Consider the following 18,154-nt stretch of genomic DNA (forward strand, 5'->3'; position numbering starts at 1 on the left):
CTTCCTTCCAATGGAGTCATCAAAAAGTTCAGGCGTGTTTCCCAGTTTGTATGGAAAGAGAGAATCCCATCTTCTTTAATTGCCAACTAGCAAATACAGCTGGTTTAATTGCTTTTACACGGACCAACTATTATTATTATTATTATTATTATTATTATTATTATGTTACTGTTGTTGAGAGAAGATCTGCCAGAGTACTCACCTTGCAGTCCTACTGTTCATTGTTGAATTTCCAGGCGTGTAACAACAGGCTCCCAAACCTTTGGAATTTTTCAGTTTTCTAAGAAGCCCCTTTTCTCACTTCTCTATTCTTTCTTCATCGTCCTCGCTCACTTTTCTATTTCCCCCTCACTTTCCATTTTGTTGTTGTTGTTGTTGTTTGTGTGTGTGTGTGCTTTAGACAAGATCTCACTATGTAACCCAGGTTAGCCTCGAACTCACACAGGTGGGCCTGGCTCTGCCCCCTGAGTGTGGAATTAAAGATGTGTGCCACCATGCCCAGCCTTCATTCTCTTTTTAGAAGGCCCAGTCACATCTGCATAACTGAATGAAGCTCAGCTTTTCCTACAACTGTCAATACTTACTAAATAAAAATCTTTCTCCTCTTCTGTAACTAATGTTTGGCTTTGTTTATCTTTAGCAATATCATTAACTAGAATTCAATATTTGTTTATGGTTCCTTTTGCTTAGTTGTCTTATTGAAAGGAAACTGGCATTTGCTAAAGTAAAGTGCCAATCTTAAATATGTAACTAGATCATTTTGGCAAATGCAATATCAAATATATTAAGACATAGACAGCTGGGTGGTGGTGGCATGTGCCTTTAATTCCAGCACTCTGGAGGCAGAGGCAAGCGAATCTCCTTGAGTTTGAGGCCAGCCTGATCTTTGAAGCAAGTTTCAGGACAGCCAGGACTTTACACAGAGAAACCCTGTCTTGAAAAACAAAAACAAAAAACAAAACCCAAAAGATATAGACCAGACCAAACACAGTGGGGCACCCAAGTTTCATCATGGTAGTATCCCAGCTCCTAGCATTGTGCCCAGCCCACCATGGGCTCTTTTCTGCTAGTAAAGGATTAAACAGCCGTAATGCACAGTAGCATGTGGACCTATCTAATCCTCCACCAAGGCAGAAAACAGGTCAGCAGGTCACCTGACCCAAGGACAATGCCCTTTTCCCAGAAGCTGCCTCTGTGAGACAAAGTCCAGGATGCGCAAACAGATCTGCAAGGTCCCCTTCATCTAGTCAGGGTCACATCCCACCCCAGGTCAAAGAGCAACCTAACTGAAGGACTGCGTCCAGTGTGTTGTGGTTTGTTGGGGACAGGGAGGGTTAGCACATAAAAGCCGAGCAACTTCTTGGACAAGCCAGATCTCTGGGGACGCTCCCCTCAGAGAGCTCTGCTTCTAGTGCCTTTTATCTCAGGGGCACGACTATCGTTACATGATGGGCTTTGGAACCTGAAAGCTAAGTTCAAGTGTGGATGTCCCAGAGACTTGTGACTAGAATTTAGTAAATAAAGAACAACCGCGTGAGACTCCCAGAGGCCGACTGTGAAGGGTGGTGCTCAGACTCCCAGAGGCCTCAGCTGTGAAAGGGTGGTGCTCATCCATAGCTTCCCAAGCAGCAGCACTCCGGCAGGGTGGGAGCAGGACAAAGCTGACTTCTGTTTTTCTTTCCAAATTTGGCAAGAAGGTCCAGAGAAAGGATGCAATAGGCCTGGAGCAATGGTCACCTACTGTGCCTCCCCCAAGCTTCCTGCACAGAACTGTCATTACCAGCACTGGCACCGTCAGAACCATATGTTTATCTAGGTGTCATGGCACTTCTAAGATGCCAACTGTATCTGTGGCCAAAGCATGACTGGTTAAAGAATTTTGGAAGAAAAGCTTCATTAAGTTTAGAAATCTGGGGACTGGAGAGATGGCTCAGAGGTTAAGAGCTCTGACTGCTCTTCCAGAGGACCTGGGTTCAATTCCCAGCACACACATGGCAGCTCACAACTGTCTATAAGTCCAATTCCAGGGGATCTGATACCTCACATAGACATACACTCAGGCAAAACACCCAATGCTCCTAAAATAAATAAGGTCAGCTTATGAGACGGGTGCTGCCTGGTGCTAGCGCCAGAAGGAGCTAAGCATTTGAAGACTTCACAATCCTCCTTGGCTGAGTTCAGAGACATACACAAGAGCAGTGTGGAGTCTGGCAGGGGCTTCCCAGAGTCCTGAGCTGCCAGTCTCATAAGAAGAAGGCTTTAACTGCCATGGGTTTCAAAGACATTAATTTTTATATATGTGCACATATGAGGGTATGCCATGTGTGTGCAGGTACCCACAGAAACCAGAGGAGGGTGGCAATTCCCTGTAGTTAGAGTTACAGGGGATTGCAAACCATTCAACAAAGCTGCTGGAAATCAAACTTGGGTCCTCTGGGAAAAGAGCACACACTCTTACTGCTGATCCATCTCTCAGCACACACTGCCCCTCCTTACTATAAGCAAGGTCACATAGCCCAGGCTGGCTTCAAATCCCCTATGTAGCCAAGGCTTTCTTTGAACTTCTCATCTTCCTGACTCTACCTCCCTAGTGTTAGGACTATGGGCATGCATGACCTCTCTCTCTTTCTCTTTCTCTCTCTCTCTCTCTCTCTCTCTCTCTCTCTCTCTCTCTCTCTCTCGTGTGTGTATGTGTGTGCATGTGTGTGTGCATGCCACAACACACATATGGAGGTCAGACCACAACTTGAGGGAATTAGTTCTCTGCTTCAATCCCATGGGTTCCAGGATCAACCATGTGGTCAGGCTTGGAGGTAAGTTCCTTATTTCCCTGATTCTGCAATTATTTTCAACTTCGCTTAACACGTTTATTTCTCTCTCTCTCTCTCTCTCTCTATATATATATATATATATGTATATATATATATATATTGCTGGGAATTAAATCCAGAGTGTTGTGCATGCTAGACAAGCCACCTACCTCTGAGCTACAGACCTAGCTTATTGCCAAGTTTTGATTCCCTAAATCCTGCTATTTGCCTGTTCCGTGTAATATTTAATCTAGGTTTGTCCGGCACAGTATTGATTAATGCCCCGAGGAGAGTGACAGGAACTGAATGCCTGGAGACCATGGACGGAGCCATGGGGCTTCGGGTGCTGCTGTGCGTGTGCCTGGTGTCCCTCCTCACTCTGCAGACCATGCCTGCTTTGGGTTTGGCCACAGGCAGACCCAGGGGCAGCGAGGTATGTGACTAAGCCCTTAGGCATAGACAGGCAGTTGTTCCTGCATGAGGCCCTGGAGCTGCAGAAGATCCTACTTAGGGACCTGGGCCACCCCCAACCACCAGCTCATTTCTACCTGAAAAGGTTACTTCCCAACAGGAGGAGGGAGGTGGAGGAGTAGCAAACACAGACCCTGTTTCCACCCCATAACAGATGGGCCATGGTCCCTGAGCGTTTCCACTCACACTCACCCATGGTCTTGTTTTGCAGAGACGACAGGCTGTGGATACAGTAAGTGAAAGTCTTGGCGAAGGGTCTGAGAAGGAGCTTTCTCTCACCGGGTCAGTGCCATAGGCAGGGGCCTCCCATCCCCTGAAATGTGACATTGTTCGTACCTCGCCTCATGTCTCCAGCAGAGAGGGGTCTCTTTGGGAGGTCTGGTGTATTCCTCTGGAATTTGGACACCTGTGTTCTAGAGTGGGCAGAATCCCCCCCCCCTTTTTTTTTACTTCAGACGGTTGATGGTGTGTTCGTCAGGAGTTTGAAAGTCAACTGTAAAGTCACCTCTCGCTTCGCCCACTACGTCATCACCAGCCAAGTGGTCAACAGTGCTGACGAAGCCAGGGAAGTGGCCTTTGATGTGGAAATCCCCAAGACAGCCTTCATCAGTGACTTTGCCATGTGCGTGATGCCCTCTCTGACTTCTCCACCCCAGTCCATTTACCTGTTCAGTCTGAGGCCAGCGTGGCCAGATCTCACTTCCAGTCATTGTCAGGCCCAGCTTAGAGGTTCAGGAGGGAAGAGGTCCATTAGCATTCTCAACTCCTACCTTACTCAGAAAATTAGGGCCTCTGACTGCTTCTTTTCAGCTTTTGGCTAAAGGAGCAAAGCCAGCATCTAATCTTAGTTCTGTGAACATGGTGGTTTTACCTACTTTTCTCATGGCCCCTCTGAGCAGTGGACATTAAAAGCAGAAGACAGTAGATACCCCTTTTCAAGGAGTCCTGTGGACAGGGTCTTCTTAGGCTTAGCTCACTTCCAATACAAAGAGCAACCTAGTCAGCGAAGGGGACCACCACCACTAAGGCAAAGGACAATCTAGGCAGTGAGGGCGGTCACCACCACCGAGGACTTTTCTTTTTGTGCAGCACAGCAGATGGGAATGCATTCATCGGGGACATAAAGGACAAAGTGAGTGCTTGGAAGCAATACCGGAAAGCAGCCATTTCAGGGGAGAATGCTGGCCTCGTCAGGTAAGTTTCAGGCCTTGATGGCCAAGCCTCCCGGGCTGTCCCTTCTGCCCAACCAGGACAGAGCCGACAGCTGCAAGGTGTTACTGGGTAGGGGAAATCTCTACTAGGATGGGAGCTAAACTGTCTAAACTGTTTAGGCAAGAATGGGTACACTTGGTCTTTTTATGCCTTGTGGAGCAATAGGCATCATTCTTGAGCTCCGGCCTTGACCAACCACTTGAGATAATTTTGGGGACAGCATGATAATAAGAGAAACCGGTTCTGAGGGTGATGCTGTAGGTGTCAAGGATGCTCATGCCAACCTTCTGTCTGCCTGTTGTTGCCTCTGCTGACACGTCTAGAGCCTCGGGCAGAAATATGGAGCAGTTCACCATCCACATGACCATTGGAGCCCACAGTAAGGCTACGTTTCAGCTCACCTATGAAGAGGTGCTAAAGCGGAGACTCACGCAATATGACATTGTCATCAAAGTCAGGCCCAAGCAGCTGGTGCAACATTTCGAGGTAGTTTGCATGTCCCTGGGAAGAACTTACCTCTCCCCAGGCCTGAAAACAGAGGGGCTGAGCTTGACTCCTCAGGGTGGGCTCCCGTGGGTTTTTTAATGGGCAGGAAGCTTCCTGAATCTCCCACCTTTCTCCTCATCCATGAACCCCCCAGCTTATGTATTTGCTAAATGAGGGTATTGCTGCATTTCCCAGGACTGCCACCAGATTACAAAAAATACTGAAGACCCAGTTGTGTGTAAACCAACTTGAGGGACCAAGTTGAAGGGTTCAGGCATGAACATCTTTCTGCCAGTTCTGGACTGCCTATGATGAGCCAGGCTCTGCGAAGGGCTGGGTGGGGACTACACACACAGGAAGGCAGGTCCACAGGGCTCTTGGCTGAAATGTGGTGCTAGTTCAAATGGGCCTTAGCATAGAATTGGTTTCCATGGTGCAGATCGATGTGGACATCTTTGAGCCCCAAGGGATCAGCAAGCTGGATGCTCAGGCCTCCTTCCTCAAAAAGGAACTTGCTGCTCAAACCATCAAGAAGTCTTTCTCAGGAAAAAAGGTATGTGTCATGGCAGGGAATGCACCCTTAGGGACAATCCGGCTTAGCCCAGCCCTGATAAAATATCCAGGCAAGATTGCTAAGCTGTCATGGTGTGTTATTAGCCAGAATCTCCATCCACTGTAGCAAACACCTGAAAGAAACAGCGTCAAGGAACAGGTATTTATTTTGTCTCATGGTCTCTGAGGTCTCAATCCATCATGAGTTTATGCCACTGTTTCTGGGACAGTGAGGGAACATCATGGCAGGAATGCACATTGGAATAGAAGTTGCATACATCCAGGAGAGAGAGAGAGAGAGAGAGAGAGAGAGAGAGAGAGAGAGAGAGAGACCCAAAGGGCCATGGCAAAAATCACTTTCACTGGCACCCCTCCAGAGACTAACTTCCTTTAATCTAGACCAATGGTCTCTTCATTGTTTTCTTAGTTTTGTCTTGTTTTTGCTTTGTTTTCAGACAGGATTACTCTGTGTACTCCTGGCTGTCCTGGAACTCACTATATAGATTAGATTGCCCTCAAACTCAGAGGTCTGCCTGCCTCTGCCTCCAGAGTGCTGGGATTAAAGGTGTGCACCCACCACCGCCCAGCTACTTTTTGTTTCTAAAGAGAGTATCTCTCTATATCACTATGTAGCCCAGGCTGGCACTGAACTGGAGATCCTGTGGCCTCAGTCACTTGCGTGCTGGTATTATAAGCATTAACTACCATGGTGTCTTATAGCCTTGCTAACCCCACAGTTTGAGATGACTGCTATCTTTTATACTATCATATTGCTGTTATTTTATTCCTGCTTTTATTCCCTAAGTACTGATGGTTATTGCAGAAATCCCAATGATTCAGAAAGATAAAAGCAAAGGAATAGGTCTTTTCTCTTACCACAGACAATTGTGCACACTCAGAACCTAGTTGACTAGGCTTAACTCATTCAGGTGTATACACACACACACACACCACATGCATACATGCACATATAAACCTTAAGTTGTTTTGCAGACAATCTATTTGCAACTATACAGACCCCTGGTCCCTTACGCCTTCTTTGCTTTCAGGGTCACGTGCTCTTCCGCCCTACTGTGAGCCAGCAGCAGTCCTGCCCCACGTGCTCTTCATCCCTGCTGAATGGAGACTTCAAGGTGACCTACGACGTCAATCGGGACAAGCTCTGTGACCTTTTGGTAAGCCTATGGCTCATGGTCCAAGCCCGAGAGAATGTGGAAAGGTGCTTAGGAGAGAGGCCTTTCTGGGTCTTTTCTGTTCTAGGTGGCCAACAATTACTTTGCACACTTCTTTGCACCCAAAAACCTGACCAACATGAGCAAGAACCTGGTTTTTGTGATTGACATCAGTGGCTCCATGGAAGGCCAGAAAGTGAAGCAGGTAAGTGGTGGCTTTGCCTGACTCTCCCAGCAGGAGCTCCTCTGGCTCATCTTGTCCTGAAGGTTTGACTGCCAGAGGGGTTTGGTATTGTGCTGATGGGCAGAGACAAGGGGATGTAACTGGAAATCCCTACTCTGGAATCAGCCGGTTTCCTCACTGCAGTTGTAGGTGAGCATAGCTCTTCTGTCCAGTTCTGAGGCAAAGGATAATGGTGCCCACGGGTCATGGAGTTTCCCATGGAGAAGTGCTCAATAGAGAAAGCCTGTGCCCTGAAAATGCTGGGGATGATAAATGATCTATGGCCTGGCTTTCAGTGCTTTGCTCGATGGGTAGTGAAGCCATGGCTGCACAGGACAAGCTTGAGAAAAACAGCTCTGTTAGGAGGTGGGGCTCTTTATTGATCCTGCTCCACCCAAATTCCTAGTAATTTCTTCTCCCTATACTTGATCCAGTTTCCTTCTTTGTGCCCCTCGAACACCCCAAGTCCCAGCAGCAGGCTGCTTTCTTAGGTCTGTCAGACTGTCACCTCTGCTTGTCCGCTGTGGAATTCTACAGTGGCTACCTGGGCTCCTGGAAGGAGCTATCCTTCAGTCATCCAGGGGCTATGTCCCCCCTCTGACTTCCTGTCCTTGCAGACCAAGGAGGCACTCCTTAAGATCCTGGGGGACGTGAAGCCAGGGGACAACTTTGATCTGGTCCTCTTTGGGTCTCAAGTGCAATCCTGGAAAGGCTCACTGGTACCCGCATCTGAGGCCAATCTGCGAGCAGCTCAGGATTTTGTGCGGCGCTTTTCTCTGGCTGGAGGTAAGGTACGGGTTCTCAGATTACCCTGGTGTCACTTCTGTTTCCTTGGGATATGGGTGTACACTGGTCCGATTCTTCTTTATAGCCACAAACCTGAATGGAGGCTTGCTCCGAGGAATTGAGATCTTAAACAAAGGAAGTCACCCAGATCTCAGCAGCCCAGCCTCAATTCTTATCATGTTGACAGACGGAGAACCCACTGAAGGTGAGTTCCTCAAGGGCTACCCTGCAAGGTGGTGAGAGCGCTACCAGCAAGGAACAATTTGTCTGTTGGAGAGTCCACCAGGGCAGAAGGCTCAGGGCAAAGTCAAATACTGGCCTCAAAACTGTTCAGACTACAGCATCTGTGGGAGCTCTGAGGTGAACCTCTGTCTTGTGAGTTGGTAACAGCAAGTGCTTCTATCTGGTGCTTGGATGCTTAGCAACCTGATGGTGGGCAGGACTTATAGGAAGTTTCATCAAGCCATTTATTCAGTACCTACTTTGTGACAAGTCTAGGACAAAGGTCTGGATGGAGACACCAAGAGAAAGAGATGTCTCTGCTCTCAAGCTGGTAGAGAATCTGTGCTGGAGAGTCTCTGCCTTAGAATCTAGCAGAGCAGGGTGCCACAGGGCTATGGAATTCCCGACAAGGGGCACCTGGTCCAGGTGAGGCCTGGGAAGTCCTCTTGGAAGAATAAGGCCCTGGGTTTGAAGGACGCAAAGGAGCGGGAAGGAGCGGGATCGGATCTTGGCAGGGCCTGCCTAGGAAAGAGGACATGTGCAGAACGAAACAAAGTGAGAGCGGAAGGACTGGTAGGGCTTCACAGGCCACGATAAAGAGCCGTGGGAGAGTATGAGCGGCATTGTGTCTGCCTGGAATGGGTCCACGGGTTGGGTCCACGTTGGTTGGGTCCACGTGGTTGGGTAGGACCTTCGGTGGGCTGTTTCCAGCTGTTGGGGTTGTCCTGTGATGCCTTCAGTTGTCAGTGGGGACTAGAGTTGATCTGGAATGGGAACCTTCAAAGGCTTCTAAGGCCCCCTTATACCTGAGATCCTGCATCCCATCACTGCCCGGATGTGTGGCTGCAGGGGAGACGGACCGTTCCCAGATCCTCAAGAATGTACGCAACGCTATTCGGGGCAGGTTCCCACTCTACAACCTCGGCTTTGGCCACGACCTGGACTTTAACTTCCTGGAGGTCATGTCCATGGAGAACAACGGATGGGCCCAGAGAATTTTTGAGGACCACGATGCCACCCAGCAACTACAGGTCTCTCCACCCCTCCCACACACCACCATCAACGTACTATGGGGGCTTTGTGGTCATTTGCCTACCAGCCTAGGGACGATAGATATCCAGAGTTAAAACCAACTATATGACCTTAAGCAGTTACTTAACCCCCCTGAGCCTAGATTCCACCTCCAAAGTGTGACATTAACATTCTGCTTTCTGAGTAGTCTTCCTGAGAGATCCCCAAGTGCTCACCCTCCCTATCCCTGCAGGGCTTCTACAATCAAGTAGCCAACCCCCTACTGACAGATGTGGAGCTGCAGTATCCCCAGGATTCTGTCTTGGCTCTAACTCAGCACCGACATAAACAGTACTATGATGGCTCTGAGATTGTGGTGGCTGGACGCGTTGCTGACCAAAAACTGAGCACCTTTAAGGCTGATGTCCGGGCTCGTGGGGTAAATGGTGGGCTGTCGGGGGTGTAGAAACTAGGCAGTGTTTAGACACTCCAAGCTCACACTGTTCCCCACCCCTGACCATCCCAAGGGCCTCTCTTTCCCCATGGTAGTGTCTTCCTCCCAGGGGAGGACAAATATATTTCGGTCTAGGGACTGGACAGACTGGAATGGAACCAATGTGGCCTCAATAGAATCACTCAATCCTATGGATTGATCACTCCTCACATCACCTCCCCCATCCCCCCCACCCCAAGCATGAGAGAATGCTTCTCACTAGGTCGCATTTCCTGGACAACCTGACCCAGTGTCGTGGTGCAGTGAATGAAGCAACCACATGCGCATGTATGGAAGGTTCCACCCTCCAGGGCATGGAGTCAACCCACAGTGGGGTTGAGGGCTTAGAATTTATGCCCGGGGGAGAAGAAAGCTATCTAGAATCTAGCCTTGCCCTGTCTGGCTTTCTAGATTGTACTTTTCCTGTACCACAGAAGTAGTCCTGCCCTTGAGTGCATGTGTATGTGTTGGGGGTCGATGAAATAATCTGTATAGTACAAGATGCAGACCTTGATACAAGGAGTGCCTTGTCCCAAGACTTTGCTGTTGTAGCTGGGAACCACAATTACATGCCTATGGTCTAGTTATGGGAAGCTGACCAGGGCAGCCCAGCTGGCACTCTGTGACCCTTGGGAGAAGTGAAAAGCAAAAACAGCAGGTATTTGTTGGCCTCTGCCAGAGAGAGTCATTTCATGAGGTCAGACCTGGGCTTCCTGTCCCATTGAAGCTCTGAGGCCTAGGCCAAGCCTGACTCACAAGGGAGGCTAGCCAACATCTGAGAATGGATGGATGGGTGAATGGATGGGTGGGTGGATGGGTGGGTGGATGGATGGATGAGTGAGTGGATGGATGGGTGGATGGATGGATGCGTGGGTGAATGGATAAGTGAGTGGATGGATGAGTGAGTGGATGGATGGGTAGGTGGATGGATGGATGGATGGATGGATGGATGGATGGATGGATGGGTGGGTGGATGAGTGAGTGGATGGATGGGTGGGTGGGTGGATGGATGGGTGGGCAGGCGGGTGGGTGGGTAGGTGGTGGATGGATGGATGGGTGGGTGGGTGGGCAGGCGGGTGGGTGGGTAGGTGGTGGATGGATGAATGGATGGATGGATGGGTGGGTGGGCAGGTGGGTGGGTGGGTAGGTGGTGGATAGATAGATGGGTGGGTGAGCAGGTGGGTGGGTGGATGGATGGGTGGGTGGGCAGGTGGGTGGGTGGGTAGGTGGTGGATAGATAGATGGGTGGGTGAGCAGGTGGGTGGGTGGGTGGGTGGATGGGAATGAAATCGGATTCAGAGAGATGATGATACTGAGAATGAAGAAGCAGGGACCAGATGAGGGTGTTTGCACAGCCTCAGTCACCATGCAGGGCTTGTGCTGTCACGGCTTATGGCTTTTCTCCCTCTTTAACTCTCAGGAGAGGCAAGAATTCAAGGCAACCTGCCTAGTGGATGAGGAGGAGATGAAGAAGCTGCTCCGAGAGCGTGGCCATATGCTAGAGAATCATGTGGAGCGGCTCTGGGCCTACCTTACCATCCAGGAGCTGCTGGCTAAACGGTAAGGCCCTGGCAGCTGCCACCAGTGGACATATTCACCCTTGTTCCTGGTAGACAGAGAATGGTGGTTCTGAGACTACAGGCTGTGAGGGAATCAGGGGTCCTTTCCCTCTCTGTTTTCCTCATCTCTAGTGTGGGTTTCCACCTGGGTAGGGATTCTGGGATGAGGACAGCCATTTCCCCATTGAGTTGCCTCAGAGGAGGCTGCCACTTGTTAGGGGGCTGTTTTGTCTAGACATACTCATTGACACCTCACCATCTGTGAGGGAGTTCCTTAATTATTTCTACTTAACGGGAGAGCACTACAAAGCTCAGAGAGGTAGGCTACCGTGGTCTTACAGCAGCCAAGCTATGTAGTTCTGAGGCATGTACCTTGGCCCTGCCAAATATCCAGGTCTTTAGCATGAGAAGTCCTGTAACCATGTGACCTCCCTAAGGTCACAGCCCTTGTGGAGGGCGCTGTGAGTGCTTGAATGTTTGTTGAATGAGTGAAAAAGAGAACAGATGGGCAGGAAGCCAAAGGAAGGATGCACGCCCATCATCACCTGTGTAGAGGTCTTGGAGGCAAGTACATGTCTCTCACACAGGATGAAGATGGAAGGGGCAGAGAGGGCCAACCTGTCATCCCAGGTCCTGAAGATGTCCCTGGACTATCAGTTCGTAACGCCACTGACCTCTATGACGATCAGAGGCCTGACAGACCAGGATGGACTGGAGCCGACCATTGACAAGACCCCAGAGGGTACAGGCATAGGGGTCTGTGGTCAAGAAGGTCACGCACCAAAATCCTCCTGGGAGTTAATTCTTTTCTTCTTCCTTTTTTTCAGATTCTCAGCCTTTAGGTAAGTTTTTGGCCAGTTGATTTAGCAGGGCTTCAAGTGGCTAGGAGGTGACATGCGTGTACCCCCAAGCACAAAACTTATTGTTCCTGCATCCTCCCTGGTACCACCCACTCCTGGGCTCCTTCCTTTTACCAAGGGGCCCTGCTACCTTCATCACAAGTTCAGAGCTGTGTCCTTCATGCTTCATGAGCCTCTGTCATCTAGAACCTTCCCCAGCCTTCCCTCGGGTCTCCATCGAGCCCCTCTGCCCAGTGCGTGCGTGCGTGCGTGCATGCGTGTGTGCGTGTTTGTGTGTGTGTGGAGGTGGGGGACATTTGGGAGGCCCCCTCAACCTCAGCAGGGCTGAGTCCAGACCAGTTCATCTCAGCCTGAGGTATACATGTGAACTGAACTGCATGCCCTGGGGGCGGGTGGATGTCAGAGTAACATTGTGTGTGTTTTCCTTGTCTCCTGCAGAGATGGTGGGACCCAGAAGGAGTAAGTAGCAGCCATCTTGGGCACTCCCTTCTCTCTTCTCTCCCTACTTACCCTGCTGGCTCCCAACTGAGCTCTTAGCTCTGACCAAAATCCTGGTTATTGCCCACCCTTGTTCCCTTCATGGCCTCACTGAAAATCCTTAAGACATTCCCCATTGTAGGCCTGGTTTCCCCAACCTAGGTCCCAACTGAAGAAGACAGAGGGGGTCAGACCACCTCACAGGAACAAACTTCTGTCCCCATACCCTGAGAGGCATGGCGTGTATGTGAGGCTTCAATGCCCCCATTGTCTGTCGCCTCAGGCCAGTTGTGTGGATAGGGGTGTCTGTGCCAGCCCACCCCCCTCTTAGTTCCATTTATTCTCAACCCCCAGCATTTGTGCTATCTGCCACACAGCCGTCTCCTACAGTCCACAGTCCATTAGTCTCGAGACTGCCAAGCCGCGTGACAGGTGGTGAGTCTTGGGAGGGTCTGAGGGACTCCTCCAGAGGCCTCGACAGACCAACAGCCAATGCAATGGACTCCATGCTGTCTCCCCAGTGGACACCGATCCCCACTTCATCATCTATGTGCCGCAGAAAGAGGACAGCCTGTGCTTCAACATCAATGAGGAACCTGGTGTGATCCTGAGCCTGGTGCAGGACCCTGACACAGGTGTGGTGGGGATGTGCTCTTTGCCAGGTGGGGGCAGAGTCAGCGCACCTCGACTCTCCCCATTTGAATAGAAACTACTGGGGTTGCCTTCACTGTCCTACCGCCTTGCATATCATCCACTCAGCACCTCCTGCCTTCCTCTTACTCCGTTGTCCCTGACTGCACCCTACCTGAGGTTTGAGTGTGCGACTCATACACAGGACCTATAGCCAGGCCAGCCTCATACTTAGTCTAATGCTCACGCCTTGCTCTCTTGACGTCCTTAGGCATTTTCAAACAAAGAGCCCCTCATTTCTGTCTCATATCAAGGTCTGAACATCACACAGGCTCTGCTGCACCTTTCCCACAAGTGTGGCTATACAGAGCCCCAAAGCACCTCTCTATGATGGCTATAGTAGGGAAGGCTTTCCTGACCCCATCCCTCATCCAGCCAGCCAACTCCATGTCTGTTGAGCGTTGACTGGGGCTGGGATTCAGTGAGAACAGGTCTGTCCTGAGCCCCTCCAGGAACATAAGGAAGGGAGAAAACCATAGAAGATCAGCTTCTTGGATGTCAACTTTGGAGCATGAGGTCCACGTAGGGTCAGTGAGGATGGCTGCTCAGGGCTTGGCAGATGCATTTCCAGACTTCCCACGAGACTGTCTCTGTGTGAGAGGGAGGTGGCCCGCTCCTGCCCTCAGGGAGCCAGAGTCCAAAATAGAAAGCTAAGTATAGGGTGTCTAGTTGTTCTGGAGGGGGTCGGAGGGAGCGTAGAAGAATCACAGAAGGTCTGAGAGTAGGGCCAGTGCTGAAGGCAAGACCCTTAAAGATGGCATTGTCTGTGGCATGTAGGGGACCTCCTGGAAAGGGAAGGTGGCATGAGCAACACCCCATGTTGACTGAATGGCTTCTCACCCCTCTGCAGGCTTCTCAGTAAACGCACAGCTCATTGGGAACAAAGCCAGCAGAGCTGGGCAGCATCAGGGCACATATTTTGGGAGACTTGGGATCTCAAATCCTGCAACAGACTTTCAGCTGGAAGTGACTCCTCAGAACATCACACTAAACCCCAGCTCTGGGGGGCCCGTGTTCTCCTGGAAGGACCAGGCTATGCTACAAAAGGATGGGTAAGTAGGCCTGGCCTGTGCAGGAGGGAAGACACATGCCATGGCATGGGGTCAAGGTCTGAAGCTGTAGCCTCAGTTCTGCTGCCCGAGTCTTCAGGGCCCACATTTTACAAGCAGTGTGACTAAGTGATGCCCACATGTGCATGGCCAGACTCCAAATCATCCCACTGTCCGTTTTTCTTTATTCCTGGGCATGGGCTTTGGGACTGGAACCTTGAATCCCACCCCCGTCTCCACCAAGCAAAGCCAGCCCCAGGCTGGGACAAAGGCCCCACAGCCCTCCTGTTTGCCTACTGCATTGAATTCAAGTCCTCTGGTCTTTCTTTTGGGCACCTGGCATGCCTATTTCTTCCTTCACTCATTCAGTTATCCAGCCAGTCCTTTGAGACACCAGCATAGCTACAGGAAGAGGTGTCCCGAGACCAGGTGGGCGGTTCAGGCAATGAATGGGAGTCATGGAATGCACACTCAGATGTCCACCGATCGCTAGCTACATGACTCCTGGAAAGTTACTTAACCCCTCTGAACCTTGGTCCTTCCATGGTTTACTCAGAGGACTTGGCATAGGGCCTGGTACATTTTAAGCCATACAGGACAGAGAGACTTATGGGAGGGAACAATAGAAACCAGACTGCACAGCATGAGGGTCATGGGGGGATGGTTGGAATATCTGGGTCCCAGAGGATGAGGGCAGCTGATCCTGTGCTGACATCAACCTGGCCCTGCAGGGTCGTGGTGACCATCAATAAGAAGAGGAGCCTGTTGGTGTCTGTGGAAGACAGAGCTACCTTTGAGATTGTCCTGCACCGGACGTGGAAGGGGAGTGCCGTCCACCAGGACTTTCTGGGGTTCTATGTGCTGGATAGCTCCCGGATGTCAGCCCGGACGCAGGGACTTCTGGGTATGACTGGCTGGGCAGGTAGAACTGTGAGTTGGTGCTCTGCAGCCAGTGTGTGCTCAGGGGACCCAGAGCACAAGGACAGGCCAATCTCCAACATAATCCTTTAGGACCCGGTGCTTGTGGGCCTTGTCTCTCTTAAAGATGGTGATCGAATGCAGAACGAGATGAAAGCTAGGCAAGCCTGGGAACGAGTGGGAGAAAGGGCGGAGGGCTCCAGGGACCTTATAAGAGTGGCAGGTCATTGGTCACCAGATTTCTGTGGCATTTCTGTTACCCCGGCTCTCTGTGAGGCACTTGCCTCTCAGGCTCCTCTCCCCTTCATTGGTAACTGTGGCCTCCAATATGCCTCCACAGGGCAATTCTTCTATCTGCTGGATTTTGAAGTGTCTGACATCCGCCTGGGCTCTGACCCTACAAAGTCAGATGCCACTATGGTAGTGAAGAATCGGCAGCTGACTGTCACCAGGTGAGTGGCTTGATGTCTAGGGCTCCTGCTCTTGCCTGAGTTTTGTCCCCTATCATAATTCTGTGCTCCTCCTGCTGTCATGTGGGTAAGGTGAGGGGCAGCCTTGCCAGGTCGAAAGAAGGATCCCAGCTCTATTGTCTGTATCCAGAGGCTTACAAAAAGACTACAGCAAGGACACCAGACATGGAACAGAAGTGTCTTGCTGGTTCGTCCACAACAATGGAGCTGGACTAATTGATGGCGTTCACACTGACTATATTGTCCCTGACATCTTCTGAACCCTCCAGCTAGCAATCAGTCCTCACCTGAAACCTCATCTGAGGAGGGAGAGGAGAGCATCGAATCAGCTCCACCTTCCTGAGCGCACTGGTTCCTTGTGTCAAGACATCCTGTGATTTCATTAAAGAGAGGCTGTGTACAGTGCAGAGTTGGCTGCCTTTGGGGAACGAGGGAGCAGGGGAATAGTTCAAGACTACACCAGACCCAGAGATGGGCAAAGAATGCATGTAGCATGAATAATAAAAACTCGGAGACAAATATTGGGGTTCAACTTGAAGAACAGAAAAGCAAAGCAGCCAAACCACTAGAGAGCTCTTACCTTTAAGAAACCTTCAGACTTAAAAAAGAGCAAGTTCCTTTCTCGGCCTGTTTTACATTCCTCTCTAGTGCTGGGATTAAAGGCATACACCACTACCGCCCAGCCTCTATGGCTAACTAGAGTAGCTGCTGGGATTAAAGGGGTGTGCCACCACTTTGCATGGACCTTCAGGCAAGATTTATTTATATATTTATTATATATAAAATACAAATGAGATATCATGACATTTCCCCTTTTTGTCTAAAATAAAAGGAAGGATATAGCTAATATAATAAAAACTATATACAATAAGTATAATATACAATATATACAATCAATAAATACATCAACAATATCTAGCCTATTTACAATTGACAAATTCAGAGAAACTACCCCATATCTATTTTATCTTGGTGAGTCCAAAGTCTTGTACCTAATTTACTTTATATCATAACTTACTTTCTGCATCTGGTAAACAAGAAAAACTATAACTATCTAGTCTTCAACTCCCTCAGAGACCCAATAAGGAAATAATATTAACTGAGTAAGCAGGAAGTATGAGCAAGTGACTTCCAAAAAGTGTAAGAAATGACAGAAACAGCTGAAACTGTCTGAACAGTTACCCAAAGTTCCTCTGCAACATTGGGGCATCCATCTTCAGCCTACAGGCCTATTATATCTGACAGATTTTTCTATGAAGAAGGGTTTTTGAAGTACTGTCCCTCCTTATCTTGACAATGTTTGGCAGTCACTCTCTTTTGTGCCGTGCTTGCCCACGTAAGGCAGCATACTGTCAGCAGTTGAGGCAAGGGCACTTTCTCGCCTAGTGACTTACATTTACCACAAAGAAAGCAAACCCCATGTGAAGTTTCCTCAATGCCAATCTCTTCTCTGAAGTAGCTTGGTGCTGCCAGGAGCAGACATATTATTGTCATAAAAAAAAACTGATATTATTAAAACATCTTAAATGCCATATTCTGCAGCTCTCTGAAGTATTTGAAGATGACCTGTCTATCTAAAGTATATCTTTGTTTGACCTTGAAAACATACCTAATATGACTACAAATTTGGTTATAATAGGTGATTAACTACTAACCTGCATTTCCTTATTATCGTAAACAGTTGGTAATAATTTTCAAGGACTAGAAATTTGCATTACATTGTTAAATGAACTATATAGGTACAATACCTTGAACAAGAGTAGAAATGTATGTACAGTATGTTCTAACAAAATTAATCTCATATTTGTATAATATGTAAAATTTGTATACAATATACAAAAATCTAATCCAACGTAAAACATTTAAAACTAGTACTTGCTTTTTAAAAGTAGATTCAATAATCTACCTTTTTATCTTATCATATCTATATCCTCCCCTTTTTTCTTTTCAGAATAGATTCAATACTCTATCCTTTTATCCTATCATATCTATATCCCCCCTTTTTCTTTTCAAAACAAAACCTTGAATCTAATTTCCTTTGTGTTAGCTTTTTTCCTGACCATTACCAATAACAACTTGTAACCAACTCCTCTAAACAATGACAAATATCCATAACCCATTGAACAACCAAAAACCACACACCCCACCTCTTGGGAATGTGGGTGTCATATTCTTAAATTTACTTCCTGCTGTCTAGGGGTAATGGGGATCTTTAGGGGATCTTGAAATTTTTGAGTTAATTGTCAAGTCCTGGGAGAGCCAGCTGTATCATCTGCTGTCCAGTCTCTGTGTAATGGGAAAGTGCAGGGCTTGTCTCAAGTCCTGGCGAGAGCAGTCTGTGAGGCTGGATCTTCTCACCAGCCACCTTGGAATTGTCCTGAGCAGTTTGTAGTGCAAAGTCGATCTTCGGATGTTGTTTTTCAGCATAGTGTTGTTATCATAGTTCTGGAGGAAATATAATTGTGGGGCCCCATCCTCCTTTTCATGTTCATGGTTCACTGCAGAAAACTGATACTCAAACCCAAAATTGTGTACAGAAAAGTAGATGAAACCTTTTTCTAGAATTAGTTAACACTCTATGTCACTTAATATCATTACAAAAAGTTACAAATGATAAAGCTGATAATGTTTACAATTGACATTATATAAATCCCATCTAATTTAGATATCCTCTCATCTAATGGTTCCATTTT

General features: G+C 48.7%; 1 protein-coding gene across 2 annotated transcripts; it reads left to right on the top strand.

The window, feature by feature from the left end:
* The first annotated feature begins 3,129 nt into the window (after positions 1–3,129).
* Itih1 (inter-alpha-trypsin inhibitor heavy chain 1) lies at positions 3,130–15,721 on the top strand. Of its 2 annotated transcripts, none has more exons than XM_057770063.1 (22): positions 3,130–3,243; positions 3,493–3,517; positions 3,708–3,903; positions 4,371–4,475; positions 4,817–4,979; positions 5,419–5,532; positions 6,581–6,706; positions 6,792–6,908; positions 7,544–7,712; positions 7,798–7,917; positions 8,784–8,965; positions 9,199–9,384; positions 10,859–10,998; positions 11,585–11,739; positions 11,825–11,839; positions 12,296–12,316; positions 12,689–12,769; positions 12,856–12,969; positions 13,875–14,076; positions 14,805–14,977; positions 15,332–15,443; positions 15,592–15,721. In XM_057770063.1, the coding sequence occupies exons 1-22, from the start codon at positions 3,130–3,132 to the stop codon at positions 15,719–15,721; spliced, it is 2,760 nt and encodes a 919-aa protein (XP_057626046.1). The 2 variants fall into 2 exon arrangements, with proteins under 2 accessions (XP_057626046.1, XP_057626047.1); XM_057770064.1 differs by having other exon boundaries at positions 3,493–3,513; positions 3,737–3,903.
* The last annotated feature ends 2,433 nt before the right edge of the window (positions 15,722–18,154 follow it).

The sequence above is a fragment of the Chionomys nivalis genome, chromosome 5, assembly GCF_950005125.1.
Source record: "Chionomys nivalis chromosome 5, mChiNiv1.1, whole genome shotgun sequence".
NCBI classification, from domain to species: Eukaryota; Metazoa; Chordata; class Mammalia; order Rodentia; family Cricetidae; genus Chionomys; species Chionomys nivalis.